Genomic DNA, 19,399 nt, shown 5'->3' on the forward strand with positions numbered 1-19,399 from the left:
AAACAGATTCAAGAATATTTCTGGTATTAAATAGAAAAGGCAGCATATACTGTAATCCCTTACTTATGCTTATGCTTATGCAAGACTGTCCTAGGAGGTGTAAGAGAATTTTTACATCAAAATGTGAGTAACTTAGTAGGGTAGAATGAGACATTTTATTTTCTATTCACACATGTAATCTCTGCATGTGCATACATCTTTTTTAAAACATTGCTACTTTGTTTTGTTTTTTGTAAAGTAATACATGCTTAGCAGAGTAAGTTTGCCAGCAGAGGCATATGGAAAGAGGGTAGGTACTATGTTCCTTTTCAACCTCCAGCAATGTAACATTTTATGTATACTTCTCAGAACATAGTTACTTATCTGAACATAAGTTAATTTGTTTACCTTTTTATTTTCTTTATTCTCCAGAGACTAAATTTTATGAGGGCAGGACCATGTCTGTCTTGCTTATCTCTTATACTCCAAACACCAAATTTTGTTGATGGATGACAAACAAGTTTGTATCCAGGAGTGTGTGTGTGTATGTGTGTGTGTGTGTCTACACATTTTGATAATATGCAGTTTGAAAAAAAATTTTGTTTTTGGTGGCACTGGGGCTTGAATTCAGGGCCTCATGTTTGCTGGGCAGGTGCTCTTACTGCTTGAGCTATTCAGCTGAATTTTTAAGTTACTAATGCAAAAGCATGCATTTGATAGTTTAGGAAATTGACAATTTCCTAAACTATCAAATGTTAGCTAACAAAGTATACCCTATTCTTATAATTGCATTAATAAAAATGAACTTTTAAACTGGCCTGGTGTCTCACACCTGTAATTGCAGCTACTTGGGAGGCAGAGATAGTAGGATCACAGTTTAAGGCCAACCCAAGGAAAAAGTTAGCAAGATTTCCATCTCATGGTGGCCAACCTGGGCAGAAGCACCAGACCCTACCTGAAAAATAACTATCTGACTTGGTATGGCTTCATAGAATGAGCTTGGTGACATTTACTTTATGGAATAGTTTGAAGAGCATTGGTTATAGTTCTTCTTTGTGGGTCTGGTAGATTTCAGGAATGAATGTCTTTTTTAAATAAAGAAATTCTTTGTTTCATTGATTCTTGGGTCACAGTTTTGTTTTTGTTTTTCTCGTACTGGGGTCTGAACTTAGGGTCTCATGCTTGCTAGTCAGATGTCCTACCACTTGAACCTCATTAATTCTTTATATTGTTCTATGAGTCTCCATTAATTTCTATCCTGATTGTTATTATTTCTTTCCATTTACTAATTTGGGTTTGGCTTGTTGTTTTTCTGATTGTTTGAAGTGTATCATTAGGTTATTTATTTGAGTTCTCTGTTGTTACTGTTTGCAGTACTGGAGATTGAATCCAGGGTCTCATGCTCGCCGTACAAAAGTGCTTAATTACTTGAGATCCATCCCCACCATTCTCTTTTTTTTTTTTTTTTTTTTCATGTAGGCACTCAGCTATAAACTTTCCTTTTAGCACTGTCTTTGCTGGGCCTCAAAGGTTCTGTATAAGTTCTGTTTTTATTTTCATATGATTCCAGGAATTTTCTGATTTCTCTAATTTCTGTGGTGAACTAGTGTTCATTCAATGTATTATTTAGTGTCCTTGTGTTTGAGTATTTACTCATTTTATTTATTTACTTACTTGATTCTTATGGGACTGAGGATTGAACCCAGGGTCTTGTGCAATGCTAGGCAAAAACTCAATCAAAATTGAGCTACACCCCCAGACCCATGTTCAAGTCTATTGATGTTGATGTCTGGTTTTATCCCATTGTGGTCTGATAAAATACAATAAGTTATTTCAGTTTTCTTGTATTTGAATCTTGCATTATGTCCTAAAATATGATCTATTTTGGAGAAAGACCCATGGGCTGCTGAGAAGAATATGTTGTCTATGGATGTTTTGTAGAACATTCTGTAGATACCTGTTAAGTCCATCTGATCAGCAGTGTCATTTAATTCTGAAGTTTCTTTGTTGAGGTTTTTTGTCTGGATCACTTTTCTATTGCTGAGAGTGGAGTAGGAAAGACAACCTCCAATTAAGGTCTATCTGTACTTTATGTTCAATAGTGTTTACTCTGAAATTGGGCTCACCAACTTTCAGTGTATTTATATTTACAGTAGCTATATCTTTGTTGGTACTGGGGTTTGGCCTCAGAGCCTCAGGCTTGCTAGGCAGGCACTCTACCTCTTGAGTCACTCCACCAGCCCTTTGTTATATATCTTTTTGATGGATTATTCCCTTCATCCATATGAAGCGGCCTTCTTTGTCTATATTGACTAACTTTGGTTTGCAGTCTGCTTTTTCAGGTGTGTGGATAGCTACTCTGCTTGCTTTATGGATCCATTTACTTGGAAATTTTTTTTCCATCCTTTCACTTTAAGCCTCTGCTTGTCTTTGCCAGTGAGGTATGTTTCTTGTAAGCAACAAATGGTTGGGTCTTGGTTTTTCTAATATACATATAGTCTGCCAGTCTGAATGTTTTGATTTGAGAGTTGAGACCATTAATATTGAAATATTATTAGAAGGTCTATAGTAATTCCCGTCATTTTATTTTTTTAATGTTTTTATAACATTTTATAAGCAGATGTTACCATTTGCTTACGTACTTGTAATGAGATTTATTCTTTTCTATATTTTCATTGTTGTGATTACCTTCTCTTCAGTGTAGGGTTCCTTGAGGTGTCTTCTGCAGTGCTGGATTAGTGGTAATGAATTCCTTTAGGTTTTATTTATCATGGAAGGTTTTATTTCTCCTTCAATTATGAAAGATAGCTTTGCTGGATACAGTAATCTAGATTGACAGTTGTTTTCCTTCAGGGCTTAGAATCTATCATTCCATGTCCTCTTGGCTTTTAGAGTTTCTGTTAAGTAATCTGTTATTCTGAGAGATTTGTTTTTATATGTGACTTGGTGCATCTCTCTTGCAGTTATAAATATTCATTTAGTTTTAACTATAATATGATGGGGGGAGGTTCTTTTCTGGTCTTGTCTGTTAGGTGTTCTAAAACTCTTCTGTACCTGGATGACCATGTTTCTCAAGATTTGGGGATTTTTCTTATTTTATTGAGTTTGTTTGCTATGCCTTTAGTTTGTACCTCTAATCTTTCTGTGCACATGATTGATAGATTTGGTCTTTGAATGATGTTCAAGAGGTCTTGTATATTCCTTTTGTACTTTTCTTCCCTTATCATTGTCTGAATGTTTTAATTTGTCTACCTTATCTTCAAGCCCTGGTGTTCTATCTTTAACTTGATCCACTGTATTGGTGAGGTTTTCAACTAAGTTTTTTATTTAACTTAATTGAACTTTCCATTTCCAGGACTTCAATTAGATTTTTTTTTTTTAGGATTGTATATCTTTATTGAATTTTTCTTTCATTCCTGCAATGTCTTCCTTAATTCATTCAGGTATTTATATCCTTTAATTGCATTGATCATTCTTATAATCATTTTATTTATTTATTTATTGCTGTGCTAGGGTTTGAACACAGGGCTTACACCTTGAACCACTCCACCAGCCCTTTTTTTGTGATGGATTTTGGGCTAGCTTTGAACCACAATCCTCCTGATATCTACCTCCTACATAGCTAGGATTACAGGTGTGAGCCATTCATTACTTTAAATTCTTTGAGATTTCATCCACTTTACTATCATTAGAATCACTTTTTGGGAATTTTTCACTTTTGGAGGAGTCACGTTGCCTTTATTTCATATTGTATTTCTGCGTTGGGATTTGCAGATCTGAAGCCAAGTCTTTGGAGATTTTAATCACTGAAGTATTCTCAATATTCAGTCAGGTCTGTGTAGTGGTGGGGTTGAAATGCAGTTTCTCACCACAGAACTAGGGCTGTAGCTTAGAATCTGTCCATTGCCCACATACTCAGGGCACAGAGCCTGATCCACAGCACTACTCAGAGAGAAGAAAAGTACCTGATCCTCCAATTCTCTGCCTCCTGAATAGCTAGGATTACAGGCGTGAACCACCAGCACCAGGCAATGTCCTTGAGTTCTAGGACTTCATCTACTTCATCACATATCCTTTAGCACATGATATATTCACTTCAAACAGAGTCTGCCTTTTCTAGATAACAGTAGAAATGAAGTCAGTTACAAAATGTTAAGTTTTGTCTGTTTCACAGTGCTCTGGATTCCTGACAAGTATGTACAGTGAGCTTTCTTCTTGGGAAAAACTATGAACAAATAGATTCCTGGTTTAGAGTAAGGAAAACCGTCCAAGAATATATATAGTATTTAAAACTTCACGGAAATGTGTGGAGGACTATAAGGAATAAACCTAATGGGTTAAAGAACTCTCAAAGGGAAGGAACATTATTTTGTTGTATCACAAAATTATTACATGTTCTTTTTAACTGACTAAAAATGCTGAATTTGACAACCATCAGAATTATTTAAAGTGAGTGAATTCATATATACATATTTTTATCAAAGTGTAAAATATGTATAGTTTAAATAGAACTTCAGTGACTAACAGTGAAAAGGACTACTCTATTCTGCACAATTTCCAGCCATCCTTTTCTATACATACTGATATGCATCAACTTGTTTCTATAATTAATACATTCCTGTTAGATATCAGAACTTATTGTGGCACTCAAAAAACAGCCTACCCCAAATAGATTCTGATTCAGTTGAATGCAATGTGAATAAATCAGTAGGCCTCAGTTTTGTCACTTTTATCATCAAGTGATAAAACATTTAACTGCAAAACAGATTTCAGTTCTTTGACATAAATACCCACAAGTGTGATTGCTGGATCAAATGGCATTTATATTTCTAGGTTTTTGTTTATTGAGAAGAATGTCTGTTGTTTTCCACAGCAAAGATAACAATTTATATTGCCATCAACAGTGTTAAATATTCCCTCTTCCCACATCCTCACTGATTTTTCTTTGGAAAGCTGCTGTCTCCAAAGAAGTACTTTTTTTTTTATTACATGGTCTTATCATAATAAAAACCCTAGAGATTATTAACTCAAATATTGGTATTTGGGGAGTGTAAAAATGAATGAAAATCATCTACAATGAATTTTCATAGGTTCTGAAAAAGAATTAAAATCCTTCTTTAGGTGTTCTGTTAGCAAGCTGTTAATTTCTCTTAAAATAAGAACAGTGTATTTTACTTGTGATATGGATAGGGTTTTCTGTAACTGATGGGGAGGTACATAGATACTTGGAAGTTTGTAGAAACAGATTTATATTTTTGTGGTTTTTTTATATGTGATTTGGTTAGAATTCTATGTTTCATGATTACTGACTATGTGGTTAGTCAGGTCCATTGCTTGTATTTCTGTTTCTGCTGGTGCTTTCTGTTGGGTTGTTTGGGGTGTAGGGGAGGAGGAGACTTCTGGAGACTGAACCTAACACTCCCACTACTACTGAGCCACACTCCCAGCCTATTTTGGTTTTTTTCCCTCTTCTTTCTTTGTTTCTTTATTATTATTGTTGCTATTGCTGTTTTAGTTTTTTCACTATTCAGTTTAATAGTGAACAAGGTGAAATTTCCTAGTTCTTAAATCCTGGAGGTTAACTTGCGGCAGGTGGTTCTGTAAACCATGAACCTGAATTAGAACCAATAACAAAGAGCAGATTGGCAGCTACTTCAGCAGCAGTAGCTGCAGTAAATGCAACCAGCTTCTGAATTTGAGTACCTTCCATGTGAATTTGAAACTTAAAACTAGTGATTTTTTTTTTTAAAGATATTTTTGCCTCTTTTACATTCACAAACTGCCCATTGTCATTTTAGGAAATGACAGTGACTGTACCTTACATGTGACTGGGAAAAGTGCAAGGAATATACTGAACCAATGCTTTTTCCAAGGGTTTTTGAGCTCTTTTCTGGAGCAGGGCAGGACATGGGGTATGAGCACAACTTTGGCTTTGCAGGTTAGTTTACTAGCATAAGTGCTCAGTGTTAGGAGAAAAGGAGAGCTTTCAGAGAATCTAGAAATTAGAACTCATTCCCAAGAAAGTTTAGGGTTACTGTTTCCTATTGTCTTTTTGTTGTTGTTGTTGTTCCTCTTGTTTTGAGGCAGGGATTGACTTTGTAGCCCAGGCTGTACTCCCAACTCGTAATCCTCCTGCCTATGTACACACCTCTCCTCTCAGGACTGGAATTACAGGCATGTACCACCATGTCCTGTTTCTATGACCTGTTATGAGGCAAATTGATAAGCTTTTCTCATCACCGTATCACCTTTTTTTTAAATCCCCCCATCACTAAGCTAATAGCTAAACTGATAGGAAGACTACTGCGCACACTAAGAATTAATGTCTTAAACATTAGGCCCTCTCAGCCTCTGGCTTTTAGCACAAAAAAAAATGTATCGCTCCTTTTCTTCAACAGGGAGCTGAACACTGAGCAAGGGAGGCTACTCTTGCAGCTTACTTTTTGAAAGAGCCCTTCTGTTTATAGATAATATATGCGTAGTGATAATATTACTGATATTTTTTTCTGTTATATATAATCAGTTTTTGTTTTGTTTTGAGCCAGAATCTCCAGGTTGCCCTGGAACTTGCTGTGTAGCCCAGGTTGGTATGGAACTTGATTTTCCTGCTTTAGCCTCCCCAATGGGGGATTATAGATATGCCTCACCATACCCTGTTCAGAATTTTTTAAGTTAACAGGCATAACCATTTGTCAGATAGTGACAAAATTGTGTTGAATCTGTTTCTGGCTTTTGTTGATGTTGTTGGGACTGGGATTTGAACTCAGGGATTTCCACTTACAAGGCAGGTACCCTACCACTTGAGCCATACCTCTAAGTCCATTTTGCTCTGGTTATTTAGGAGATGGGGTCTTTTGAAGTATTTGCTCAGGCTGGCCTTGCACTGCAGTGCTCTTGATCTGTCTCCTAAGTGGCTGGATTACAGGTAAAACTACAGTGCCTAGCTATTTCTGGTTTTTTGAACTCAGGGTCTCTTGCTTGCTAGTTAGGTGCTCTATCACTTGAGCCACTCTGCCAACCCTTTAAGTCTAAGCTTGACACTGTAGAAGAAGGTATTCACTTGATGAGGCAAGTCTGAGTGACTAAAAATTAGAACTGCTTTAATTGGGACAAATCATAGCTGGCAGTTAAGTTCAACGTTTCATCACGTCCAGCACGTCTTAGCTGCTACAGCCGGGGCTGCGTTAAACAGCTGTGCTGTTAGTGTGGGTGTCACTCCATATGTAAGTATTCTGGAGTGAATTAATCTTTTTAGTAGTTCTTTGAAATAAGTTCAAATGTTTTCTTTTTTCATACTTTGATAAAGGAAAAACTCATGAACTTAATGCCTGGAGCAGTTCTATTAAACATAATTTCAGAGCCCAGGCTATTTCCGTTAGCAGGACTGAGATGTTTGCTTTTTACCGTATTCAGTCCAGTAGAAATTTGAGGAAACTGTAACTTGTAAATACTATTCTGCCTGAATCATAAGTAAAATTCCCTATGACAAGTATCTTTCATGTTTAAACTAGGTTATATTTTAACAGGGGTTATCCTCCAGATCCTCAGATTCGGATGGAACTTTATAACTAAAGGTCATCTTTTCTAAGAGTGGACACCAAGTTCTTGTGATTTTTGTTCCCCAACCTGCCTTATCCAGAGGTCCTTTCTCCTATCACAAAAGAAACATGATTCTCACCCATCCCATTTATTACTATGGGTCTTTGCCCCATACAACAAAAACCTCTGGGTCCCCAGAGGAAGGAAAACTTTGGAATACATCATCCTGGAGAGAGTCCTGTGAGAAATCCAAAAAGAGGTTAGATGAGAAAGACTGGCCTTATTTTATTCAATCTGCAAACTTCAGCCTTCTCTGTTTTCTATGTTTGAATTAGTATTAGAAAAATGAGATGGTGGTCACAATGATGTGTATCAGCACATTTATTTCAAATAAAATGGAAGGGTGTTTTTATTTGATAGAAATCTATTTACTTGATTGATTGAAAATGAGAAGTTGCTGTTTAGATTATATGGTTGGTATTTTCCATAAATCGAGTTGGCTAAGGCTTTATAATGCCAAACACAGCTATGTAGAGAACCAGGAGAAATCATTAGAATGAAGTGTAGGACACAAAAAGATGGAAACAGAAATAGATGCCATGGGAAGATCCAATTGGAGTGAGAGGACAAAAAGAGAGATAGAAAAAGAAGCAATATTTGAAGACACAGGAACTGATAATTTTTCAAAATCCACAAGAAGTCTGTTTTGTCAGCAAGATTGTGTTGTGTAATCTGTATTTTGCTAGTAGTTACTATTAAAGATTTTTAAAACTAGTGTTTTGTCTGATATGATTGAAGTGGTCTCTTCATTCTTTTCTCTTCCATGGTCCATTAGATAAATGTCAACTCTTTCCATTCTAAAACCTCTCATAGCTTTTGAATTAAGCTGTCCTTGAATTTGGACTAATGTCTTTTTCTTTAAAGTTAATTGTCCTTTTATTTTTCATTTATATTTATTTTTGTTTGTTCCTTTGTTTTTTAAGATAGGGTCTCACTATGTAACCTAAGCTGTCCTCAAACTCATGATTCTTCCGCCTAGCCTCCCAAGTAGTGGGATTATATGCATGTGTCAGCACTCCTAGCTTTGTGTAAACATTTTTGGATTTTGTACCCATTTATAGGGTACAGTGTGGTATTTAAATATATGTGCATAATGTTGATGGTCAAATTTGAATAATTGTCACCTCAAACATCTATCATGTCTTTGTGGTGAAAACATTCAAACTCCTCTTCCAGTTAGTTTGAAATATGCAACATATATGACTGATTTCTTCATACCTGTTCTCCTCCCCTCCCCCCCGCCCCGGGTTTTATCCTGTATCCTTCTCTGTCCAATCTGTTAATTAACCTGTTATTAATTTTATTGACTACTTTTCATTTCTAGAAGTTCTGGTTCAGATAGACTAGTATTTTTTTTCCCCCACTGTGTGTTTTTCTGGTGGAATGGTACAGGGGTTTGAACTCAGGATTTGCTAGGCAGATGCTGTACTATTTGAACCATGCCTCCAAAACCATTTTGCTTTAGGTATTTTCAAATAGGGTCTCAAGTTGATGCCCAGGCTAGCCTGGACCAAGATATTCCTATTTACACTTCCTGCATAGCTGAGATGACAGGCACATGTCACAATGCCCAGCTATTGGTTGAGATGAGTCTTTGGCCTTTTTGCCCTGACTGACCTGGAACTAAGATCCCCCTGATCTCCATCTCCCATATAGCTAGGATTGCAGGCAAGAGCCTGCATCTGGCTTTGTTTTTGAGAGCCTTGCTACATAGCCCAGGGTGGCCTCAGTTCCCAATCCTCCTGCCTCAGATCTCTTGTTCAAAAGGAGTTTTGTTTTGTTTTATTATTTTGTTTTCTTCTTTGAGATGGGGTCTTGCTACATAGCTCTAGTTGGCCTCCAATTCGTGATGCTCTTGCCTCCACAACCAAATCCTGGGATTACAACTGTATCCCATCATGCTTGGAATTCAGGGGTTTTTATAGCACTTTATTTCCAGCCATTACCACTTTCCCCTTTACTAGAGGTTTCTCCCACCCTCTAATCACTGGATCATTCTGGTAACTACACCCACAAAAAAAACATCCAGGACCCCCCCAGTCACCTCATTAGCTGGGTGGGAGAGCACTTACCTTCTATGTATGAACATTGCAAAAATAAAGTGAAGTAAAATAAACAAATCCAGATAAGATGAAAAGGTACTTCTATTAATTAGATAACTCCTAGAGTTTAGGAGCTTGTTACAAAACCCATATGCATGGTATTATTAAAAAGATAAACTAGGCCATGAGCAGATGGCTCACACCTAGCTTCTTGGGAGGACCAAGGTTCAAGGCCAGCCCAGCAAATAACCAGATTCTCCAAAATAACCAGAGCTAAATGGAGGTACAAGGCCTTGTAATCCCAGCCCTCACCAGAGGCTGAGGTAGGAGGATCACCAAGTTGGAGGCCAGTCTGGGCAACAGAGGGAGACCTTGCCTCAAAAAGGCAAAAACCAAAACAAAAGATATTTCTATTTTCTTATCACCCAGGAAATCACAAGCAATTTAGGAGCTCTGTGTCAAGAAACAAGGGTGAAAGCCAAAAACGCAATTTTATTATACAAAAGGGTTTTGTGGGGATGTTTTAGTGTTGACATACTGTTTTAATTTTATAATCCTGCAGATACTGGATTTGAGCTGCATTTTGGAATTCATCTACACTTAAAATGCCTCCTGCAATTGGAGGACCAGTTGGATATACCCCCCCAGATGGAGGCTGGGGATGGGCAGTGGTAGTTGGAGCATTCATTTCTATTGGCTTCTCTTATGCATTTCCCAAATCCATCACTGTGTTCTTTAAAGAAATTGAAGGTATATTCAATGCTACCACCAGCGAAGTGTCGTGGATATCCTCCATCATGTTGGCTGTCATGTATGCTGGAGGTAAGTACTCATTAAAGCTTGCCCTTTTAATTTTCACTGGGCAGCCTGAGTGTATTGGGTAACTTAAAAAAAAAAAAGTTTATTCAGTGGGATGTTTTGAAATGTTACTTCTTTGAAATGTTCTTGTGTTATGTATGGTGCATGGTTTTCACTCACTGCTTATAACAGGGGCAACTCTTACTCCCTTGGTTCTGCTATGGTTTTCTGGAATGCAATGACAGTGACCCAAGGGAAGTTTCATTGAGCTTAAAAAGCTCTCATAAAAATGATGTGCACACAATTGCTTCTTGTTGCTCTCTGATAGATCCTTGAAATGCAAACCTGAATACGTATAAATACTGATGTTGGACTAATGAAAATAAGTCAGACAAACCTAAATAGCATAGTTCAACATCTTGGTGAAATTGTCTAATGGTATTAGAAATTAAAAGAACTGAATAAACTTTCCCTTAATCCTCATGATGGTGTGGCTCTTAAAAGCATTTCAACTGCACTTTAAACGAGTTTTTTTTTTTTTCTTCTTCTTCTGTTTTCTTTGGCATGTTGTGAAGGAAATGTAGAGAGTAAATTGCTCACTTAGCATCATTTAAAATATTGTTTGTTTCACCTTGACATCAAACCACAGTTAATCATGTTAAAGTTAAACCTACCAAAATACTTAAAATATATAGTTGCTTAGTTAGCAGGAATTCATGCCAAATGCTTTTGTTAACTGAGATTGACAGTGTCTCTTGTTGCCTTATTAGATGCTCTTTACTTCTGTTAATCTTGTTTTTGGTTGCAATTTATTGCCTCAGATTATATCCATCTATACCTCTTTAATAGCCAATATAAAGATTTTACATATCAATTGTAAATAACTTAGTTTTAGGCTGCTAAGGTGGTAGCAGGTTCAACCAATATTTATTAAGCCCTATGAGTATATTCAACTCTGGGCACATATTGTGAGTCCATAGACAACACTGATCCTGATTCCTTCCTTTGAGAAATTATAATTCGTGTGAGATTTATAAACTCATGAAACAGGATGACAGTTGAAATCACAACTTAATTATCAGATAATTAAATTGGATGGAAGAAACAGGTAACTAGTTGCCTTGTACAGAGATAAGCAGCAGGTGGGAACAGGAGTTAGAAGACCTGTTTTTCACTGCATGTCTTCTTGTGCCTTTTCCATTTTGAATGTACGCCCATTTTGTCTATTGAATACATTTTTAAAGAATCTGCATATTGAATTATATTACCTATTTTTAAATAAGTTCAGAGAAATCAAAAGGAACTTTGAACATTATCTAACTTCTGAGAGAAGCAGTAATTTTACAGGCTTTTAACTCCAACCTACCAAGACTTCTAATGAGATTTTGACTTTGATGACTTGAAGAAGTTGGTATTCAGCATGTCCTTAAACTGACTGAACCAGAGGGTCACATGTTGTGATTCTCAGCAGCCAGTGAGCTTGGAAGCCACTTCAATTTTGCATTAAAATTAAGTGATGTCAGTCGTGCTAATTGCACATGACACTTTCCTTTGGGGAGACAGTTCCTTCTTTGTCCTTACCCAGTTACTAAGATAACTAACCCATTTCTCTAAGTTTGGTTATAATAGCCTATAAACTAACTCTTTCTATTTTTAGTGATAGCTAATTAGGGCCATCCTTCCTGAAATAACTTTGAAGGACATAATTGCCTATCATGAGTTTTATGGAAGAGATTTTATTAAATGGGTTATTTTTTAATTGGTTTCTAAGTAATATATTCCCTAAGAATTTTCATCACTTTACAACTGTTTTAATCTTTTAATTTGTGCACTTAAGCTACATTCTGAGTAGTATGTTTTAAGCTATGAATGATTTCATTTTGTTTAGTGCTTTGGGTTAAAGAGTCATACTATAGTCTGTTGAAGTGTAAGTATGGTGGTTTGTCCCCCCACCCCTTCCTTTTTTTTTTTTTTTTTTTTAAACATATTTTCAGTTCCAGAGTGGTCATTGTGATACTCCTAGTTCGGTTTTTCAAACTGCAGAATTTGTAGATTAACTTAAACCTCTCAGAGTCAATAGTATGGCAGTATTGATCTTTGTTCTGGTTACATACAATCTCATGACTAATATTTTATAGATAGTCTTCCACTAATCAGTTCTTCCATCTTACACAAGGTGTGAATTCAGATTTTCAATTCACCTGAGACCTAGTACTTTCATGAAGTGACTGTCTTAGTCCATCAGGGCGTCAAGTGAGAGTTTGTCCCAATACATGGTACCTATCTGCATCTTCCCATGCAGGAGAGAAGAGAAGTCCCCTCAGGACACTGATCCCATTCATAGTGGCAGTGGCCTCATTTTCTAAAGGCCCTACCTCTTAATACTATTGATTGGGGTAGGTTACAACATTTTTTGGTCATTGTTTTATTTTTGTGGTATTGAACCCAAGGCATTGACACATGCTAGGCAAGTGCTCAACTACTGAGCTCTATTCTCAGCATTTAGGCCACAGCAGTGAATTAGAAGGTGCCAGTATTTACTGAGGACCTACTAAACATTTCATATACATACATGAGTTCATTTTTTATTTTATTTTTTGGTGGGACTGGGGTTTGAACTCAGGGATTCATACTTGCAAAGCAGGCACTCTGCCACTTGAGCCATACCTCCAGTCCATTTTGTTCTGGTTATTTTGGAGATGGGGGGGTTCATGAATGATTTGCCCTGGCTGGCCTCAAACCACAATCCTCCCAATCTCAGCCTCCCAAGAATTCAAGAATTACAGGTGTGAGCCACCGGGGTCTGGCCTAATTTTTTATTCTTTCAACCAACTATAGGAGGTAGATGAATAACAAAGAATAGCAAAGAGTAGAAAGAAGTAGAGCCATAATTCAAATTAAAATTCCCTGGGGCTAGGGCCTGTCCCTTTGAAATAGAATATGTCAACATATGACCATTATTGTATTCTGGATAAGTGCATTTAATGTATGTTTCTAAGGACAGACTTACTATCTTCTAGGGAGCCAAGTACAGAAATAGTAAGTTCAGAATGTACTATGCGCATAGAAGAGAAATTGATTTTTTTTTTTTGGTCTGCTTTATAATTTGGTTCCAAAATTACAGGTTGGTGGAGTGGCTCAAGTGGTAGAGGACCTGCCTAGCGAGTATGAGGCCCTGAGTTCAAACCCCGGTGCCACCAAAAATATGGAGGGAAATAAGTTGAATGTGAGACTTAGCTCTTACTAGCTTTGTGACTTTGCCAAGGCCAGTATCAGTGCTTTTCCAGTGAGCTTGCCTTAACCAGGTAGGCAAGTTACAAAGTTATCATTTCCACAAGTTCTTGAAACATACTATTTTTATAAATATGAACAAGTGAAATTCAAACCATGATTCATTTTGCAACCAGCAAATATTAGTGGATTTTTTTTCCCCCATATAAGACAAGTAATGTGCCAAAATCGTGACAAGGTTTGAGAGGCTCATTTCACATACTAGCATGAAAATTCAGTCACCATGCTTATGAGCCCAGAAGGTCAATATTAGCCTAAGAGTTGGGTCATAGGGCTAGGAATGTAGCTCAGTGGATTTCCCGCACAACACACACATACACACAAGGTTATATCATAACTTTTAAAATACTATTTACTATGAATAAGACTTGCTTATGATTATTAAGATTTATAAATTTTATTTTATTATTTTTTTTGGCAGTACTTAGGCTTGAACTCAAGGGCCTCACACTTGCTAGGCAGTTGCTCTACCACTTGATTTATAAATTTGGAAAAACAAATTACACCTTTGGTAGTAAGTAAGAAGAAAGCTCTTGATTTTTGTATTAGAAGATTGATACCTAAGATTTTCTTGTGGGGATGGGGGAGCATCTACATATAGGTGGAAACTTTTTAAAAATTGAAATGACCTACCTACCTACAATACTACTTAAACATGGAAAAGAAGGTTATGTATTTTTGTCTTTTTTTTTCTTTTATAAAAATGACACAAGCCACATTTATGATACTATGTAAATAATACTCTAATGTCAGAAATTTATTCAGCTTGATCTACTTTAAAAGAGAAGCCTAAATTCCATCCTGTATTTGTAGATACAGGACATAAACAATGCATGCTGTTGGAGGATCTTTATTTTCCAGCACATATGCCTGTGACTCACGAATAATTACAGAGGACAATATTCTTGCCATTGACTTTTGTTTATTTCCGTGCCTTGTACAGATGTGAGAGTCAGGTTCATTTATGCTATTAAATGTTTTGTCTCCCAGGTCCTATCAGCAGTGTCCTGGTGAACAAGTATGGCAGCCGCCCGGTCATGATTGCTGGGGGCTGCTTGTCCGGCTGTGGCTTGATGGCGGCTTCCTTCTGTAACACCGTGCAGGAGCTTTACTTGTGCATTGGCGTCATCGGAGGTGAGTTGCTGCTGGTTCTTTTTTGTGCAGTCGTTTATTACTTGCTATTTGAAATTTATCTGCTTTTAGCTTTCAGGTATTATAAATTAGAATCTTTTCTTATAGAAATAATTTTGTTACCATTTGAAGAGTTGTTCAAATGATAAACTGAGAACTACAAAGGCAAACTTTAAAGAAATTACTGTCATAATAGAATTTTATTGTTGAATTAATTGAAAGAAAAATTGATTGAATCCTTTCTCTTAAGAACAGGCAGTGGTGGTAGATAGTTTGTGTGGCCACTTTCTGAAGGTCAGTAACTGGTTATGCTCTCCTTACCTCTTCCTTCCAAGAGAATGGTTCTTCTTTGGAATAGGACAGCATGTTAAACAAAAACCAGGAATTGTATAATGTCCATATAACACTTTTGAAGGGTAGCGGATACATTCAATAGTGCTCTCCCTTTTCTTTTAGTCATCAAGTTAATGTAATAAACTGATGAATATAATGAATCAAGATTACTTACATTTCACATTCCCATTAACATTCTGGATGTGTCCTTCTATACTTTTTCTGTGCGTAAACCTAATCTTTTTTTCAGAGTAAAAGATCAGATTTTGTACATGTTGTCATTATCTTTTTCTTTTAGTTAACATATGAACATCTTTCATGTTATCAAGAATTCTGATGCACAACAGATTTCATCTTTATTTATTGAATAGATATATCATAATTTGGTTGACTAATTTCTGAGTTAATTGATTATTTAAGGTCCTTAAGGGGAACTGCTATTTGTATTTTGGTTTGGGTTTGTTTGTTTGCTTGTTTATTTGCTTATTTTTCCCTTTGGTGTTGCTTGAGATGGGGTCTCATTAACTTTTCACCTAGGTTATCCTTGAACTGCAATTCTCCCGATGTCTCCATCTCACCAGCAGTTGGGGTTAAAGGTGTGAGTCACCACACCTAGTCTGTGTACGTTCTTTAAGCATAGATTTTACATATAAAATTCTGGATGGATGAAAACATATGACGTCAAATGAGGAAAAAAATATAAGTAGTGCCTGGGAGCATTGTGCAGGGGCAGAGCACCTGCCTAGCATGCTGAAGGCTTGATTCTATCCCCAGCACCACAACAAGTATGTGTGTACATATGAATACATAAAACTGCTTGTTCTCTCATGATTAGTAACTCGGTGTATGAAATACTAATAGAATAGCAATTTTATGCATGTTGGGAATCATTGTAGGTCCTGTGGACACAGAGCAACAAATTAGGCAAAGTCATGTGCATTAATAGGATGAAGCTGACAATGCAAAGTACAAATATATAAATAAATAATAAAAGGGCTGGCAGAGTGGCTCAAGTGATTGAGTGTCTGCCTATCAAGTGCAAGGCCCTGAGTACTGCAAAAAAAAAAGAAAGTCAATAAATAAGCTAGTGGGTTATGATAAATGATAAACAAAGCATTGTGAAAGGGAAGGTTAGGGCAAGTAACAGATAAGGTCTCACTAAAAAGATGGCTTTACGTAGGAATCTGACTAAGCACAAGGAAGCAGTTTCATGAAGATCTAGAAAAACATAGACCCTGAACAGTAGCATGGTTACTAGGACATATGAAAATGGGATGGTGTGCGGTCAGAGGTGTAAGCAGGGTCAGAGTAAATGTTGTAGATAGGAAGCCATACCAGGTGGAAATTCGGGCAACAGTCTACTGTGATTTGTTAGTTTAATGTTAATGTCTTAGAGATTGATGATAGCTAGCCAGTCATGATGGAGCATTCCTTTAATACCTGCGCTCTGGAGGATGAGGCAGGAGGGTTGTTCGTTTGGGGCCAGCCTGGACTGCATAATGAGTTCAGGGTCAGCCTTAGGTATATAGTGAGATCCTTTCTTTAAAAAACCAAGGGTTGAGAGAGCTTTGGCCTAGCATGTACAAGGTGAAAAGAAAAGAGAAGAGAAAACTGGAAAAGAAAAAAAGATGGTGGGGATCAAAGCAAGGCCAGGAGGATCGTATTTCACTTTTGCTCTCGGGCTTTCTGCCCATTTTCATTGTTACTTATCTATTTTTGAAACAGGACCAGCTGTTGTAATGATTATAGCTTTTATAAAGCCATTTAAAAATCTGTTATTGTTAGTCCCACTCCTCCCTCTACAACACCAGAAATTTCTAGCAGCCCCCATGTTCATTCTCTGTGTGCTTAAAAATCATTTTATCTCATCTCAAAATCCAGTGACATTTTCATTATAATTGTATTAAATTAGTACGTTCATCTGGAGAGACTTGCCATCTCAACAATTTTGGGTATTTGCATAAAATTCCACAATTTGAGCCCTATAAATGGTCTGTTTTAATTTTGGTTGAAAGGATCATTTTATATTACATCTTTCATTATAAATCTATTTTAATGTCTATTTGATTAGTGTCTTAATAATTTCAGGTGATTTTTGTTAGATTTGACAGTTACCTTCAAATAATAAAGCAATAATAAAAATAACTTTTTTTTTTTTGGTATACTACAGGGTTTGAACTCAGGACCTCACACTTGCTAGGCAGGCATACCACCACTTGAGCCACTTTGCCAGCTAAAAAATAAAATTTCTTGAGCTTACTATACTAGCTTTTCACATCTTCTCTTCCTCACAGCATGCTGTGTACCTGTTTAGATACTGAGGCACAGGCGTGAGGATTCATGTGTCTGAGACCAGTCAGCAGTGATGCTGACTTTTGGACACAGGCAGTCTGGTTTTAAACCTACACTGAAACTTGCAAAATGTGTCATGTAATAGTGAAGCTATTTGTTTTCTCTCCATTATTTTCACATATTACTTTAGTTTCTTTGGTTAAGTAATTTCAAAATTATTTCCAGTATTTATTACAGTATTGTTTTTGCCCCTTTTCCTAGGTCTTGGGCTTGCCTTTAACCTGAATCCAGCTCTGACCATGATTGGCAAGTATTTCTATAAGAAGAGACCACTGGCCAATGGACTGGCCATGGCAGGCAGCCCTGTATTCCTCTCTACCCTGGCCCCCCTCAACCAGGCTTTTTTTGGTATCTTTGGCTGGAGAGGAAGCTTCCTAATTCTTGGGAGCCTCCTGCTAAACTGCTGTGTAGCTGGATCCCTGATGCGGCCAATAGGGCCCAAGGCTACTGAGGTAGAAAAAGTTAAGTCCAAAGAATCTCTCCAGGAACCTGGCCAATCTGGTGCAAAAATAGGTGCAGGTGATGCAAGTACAGATCTTATTGGAGGAAACCCCAAACAGGAAAAACAATCCATCTTCCAAACGATTAATAAATTCCTTGACTTGTCCCTCTTCACTCACAGAGGCTTTTTGCTCTACCTTTCTGGAAATGTAGTCATGTTTTTTGGACTCTTCACACCGTTGGTCTTTCTTAGTAATTATGGCAAGAGTCAGCACTATTCTAGTGAGAAGTCAGCCTTCCTTCTTTCCATTCTGGCTTTTGTTGATATGGTGGCCAGACCTTCCATGGGACTTGTGGCCAACACGAAGTGGATCAGACCTCGGATCCAGTACTTCTTTGCGGCTTCTGTAGTTGCGAATGGAGTGTGCCATTTGTTAGCGCCTTTATCCACCAGCTACGTTGGCTTCTGCATCTACTCGGGATTCTTTGGCTTTGCCTTTGGGTGGCTCAGCTCGGTATTGTTTGAAACACTGATGGACCTCGTTGGACCCCAGAGGTTCTCCAGCGCTGTGGGCTTGGTGACCATTGTGGAATGCTGCCCTGTCCTCCTGGGGCCACCACTTTTAGGTAAAGTATGTCTCCCTACTCCCTTCTCCCTTTATGTCTGTCACCATAAAATGGACAAACATGATGGGAATAGTGATAGAATGCAGAGGTTAGTGAGTCTCATTTCTGTACCCTTGGTGCCTGTTCACGTATTTACAAAATGGGATTCAAGGGGCTGGGATGTAGCTCGGTGGTACAGAGCTTGCCTAGCATGCGCGAGGCCCTCGGTTCGATCCCAGCACCAAAAAAGAGAAGACCAAAAAAAAAAATGGGATTCAATCAAACTCAAGCTGTATGGGGGAGCAAGTGACTATATTTACATTTTTTTCTGATCATGAAGCTAGCATACTTATTGTAGAAAACACCTTCACCTTTAAAAAGCATGGTGGAGAGCTATCACATAAGTTCTCAGTGTACTGCTAGTGACTGCCAGAACCACTGTATGGATCCTGTTGAATCTCACAAGGCTGTGTGGTATGACTGATTTATTTCTATTTCCTAAATGAAGAAATAGAGGCTTTAAAGGGTGAAGTCATTGTGCTAACGTTACACAGTTTGTAAGCCAGCATATAATTTGAGCACAGGTACCTAATGTAGTGTTTCATCTTTTAAATTCAGAGCTCCAAAAGGCTGGCCATGCTGATGCCCACCTGTCATTCTAGCACCCTGGGAGGCTGAGGCAAGAGGAGTGAGTCCAAGGCCAGCCTCACCTTTATAGTGAGACCCGTGTAAAAAAAAAAAACAAAAAATAAAATGATAGCTCCAGATAAAACATATAAAAAAATAGTTTGCTCCTCTTGGATGTGATTCATTCTTGAGGGGGTGAG

General features: G+C 37.4%; 1 protein-coding gene and 1 non-coding gene across 4 annotated transcripts in view; one reads left to right on the forward strand and one right to left on the reverse strand.

Moving 5' to 3' along the window:
- Slc16a1 (solute carrier family 16 member 1) overlaps positions 1-19,399 on the forward strand; it is a 48,834-nt gene that overhangs the window by 25,797 nt on the left and 3,638 nt on the right. For all 3 annotated transcript variants that reach the window (XM_020156568.2, XM_020156569.2, XM_020156567.2), the window contains exons 2-4: positions 10,183-10,442; positions 14,700-14,843; positions 17,727-18,593. In XM_020156568.2, the coding sequence (XP_020012157.1) occupies positions 10,226-10,442; positions 14,700-14,843; positions 17,727-18,593 (1,228 nt within the window). In that variant the 5' untranslated portion in view covers positions 10,183-10,225. The remainder of the gene's footprint in view (positions 1-10,182; positions 10,443-14,699; positions 14,844-17,726; positions 18,594-19,399) is intronic.
- LOC141415344 (small nucleolar RNA U13) lies at positions 13,854-13,953 on the reverse strand. The gene has a single exon (XR_012440317.1). It is a non-coding gene; the product is annotated as a small nucleolar RNA U13 (small nucleolar RNA).

This window comes from Castor canadensis, chromosome 12 (genome assembly GCF_047511655.1).
Source record: "Castor canadensis chromosome 12, mCasCan1.hap1v2, whole genome shotgun sequence".
NCBI lineage: Eukaryota > Metazoa > Chordata > Mammalia > Rodentia > Castoridae > Castor > Castor canadensis.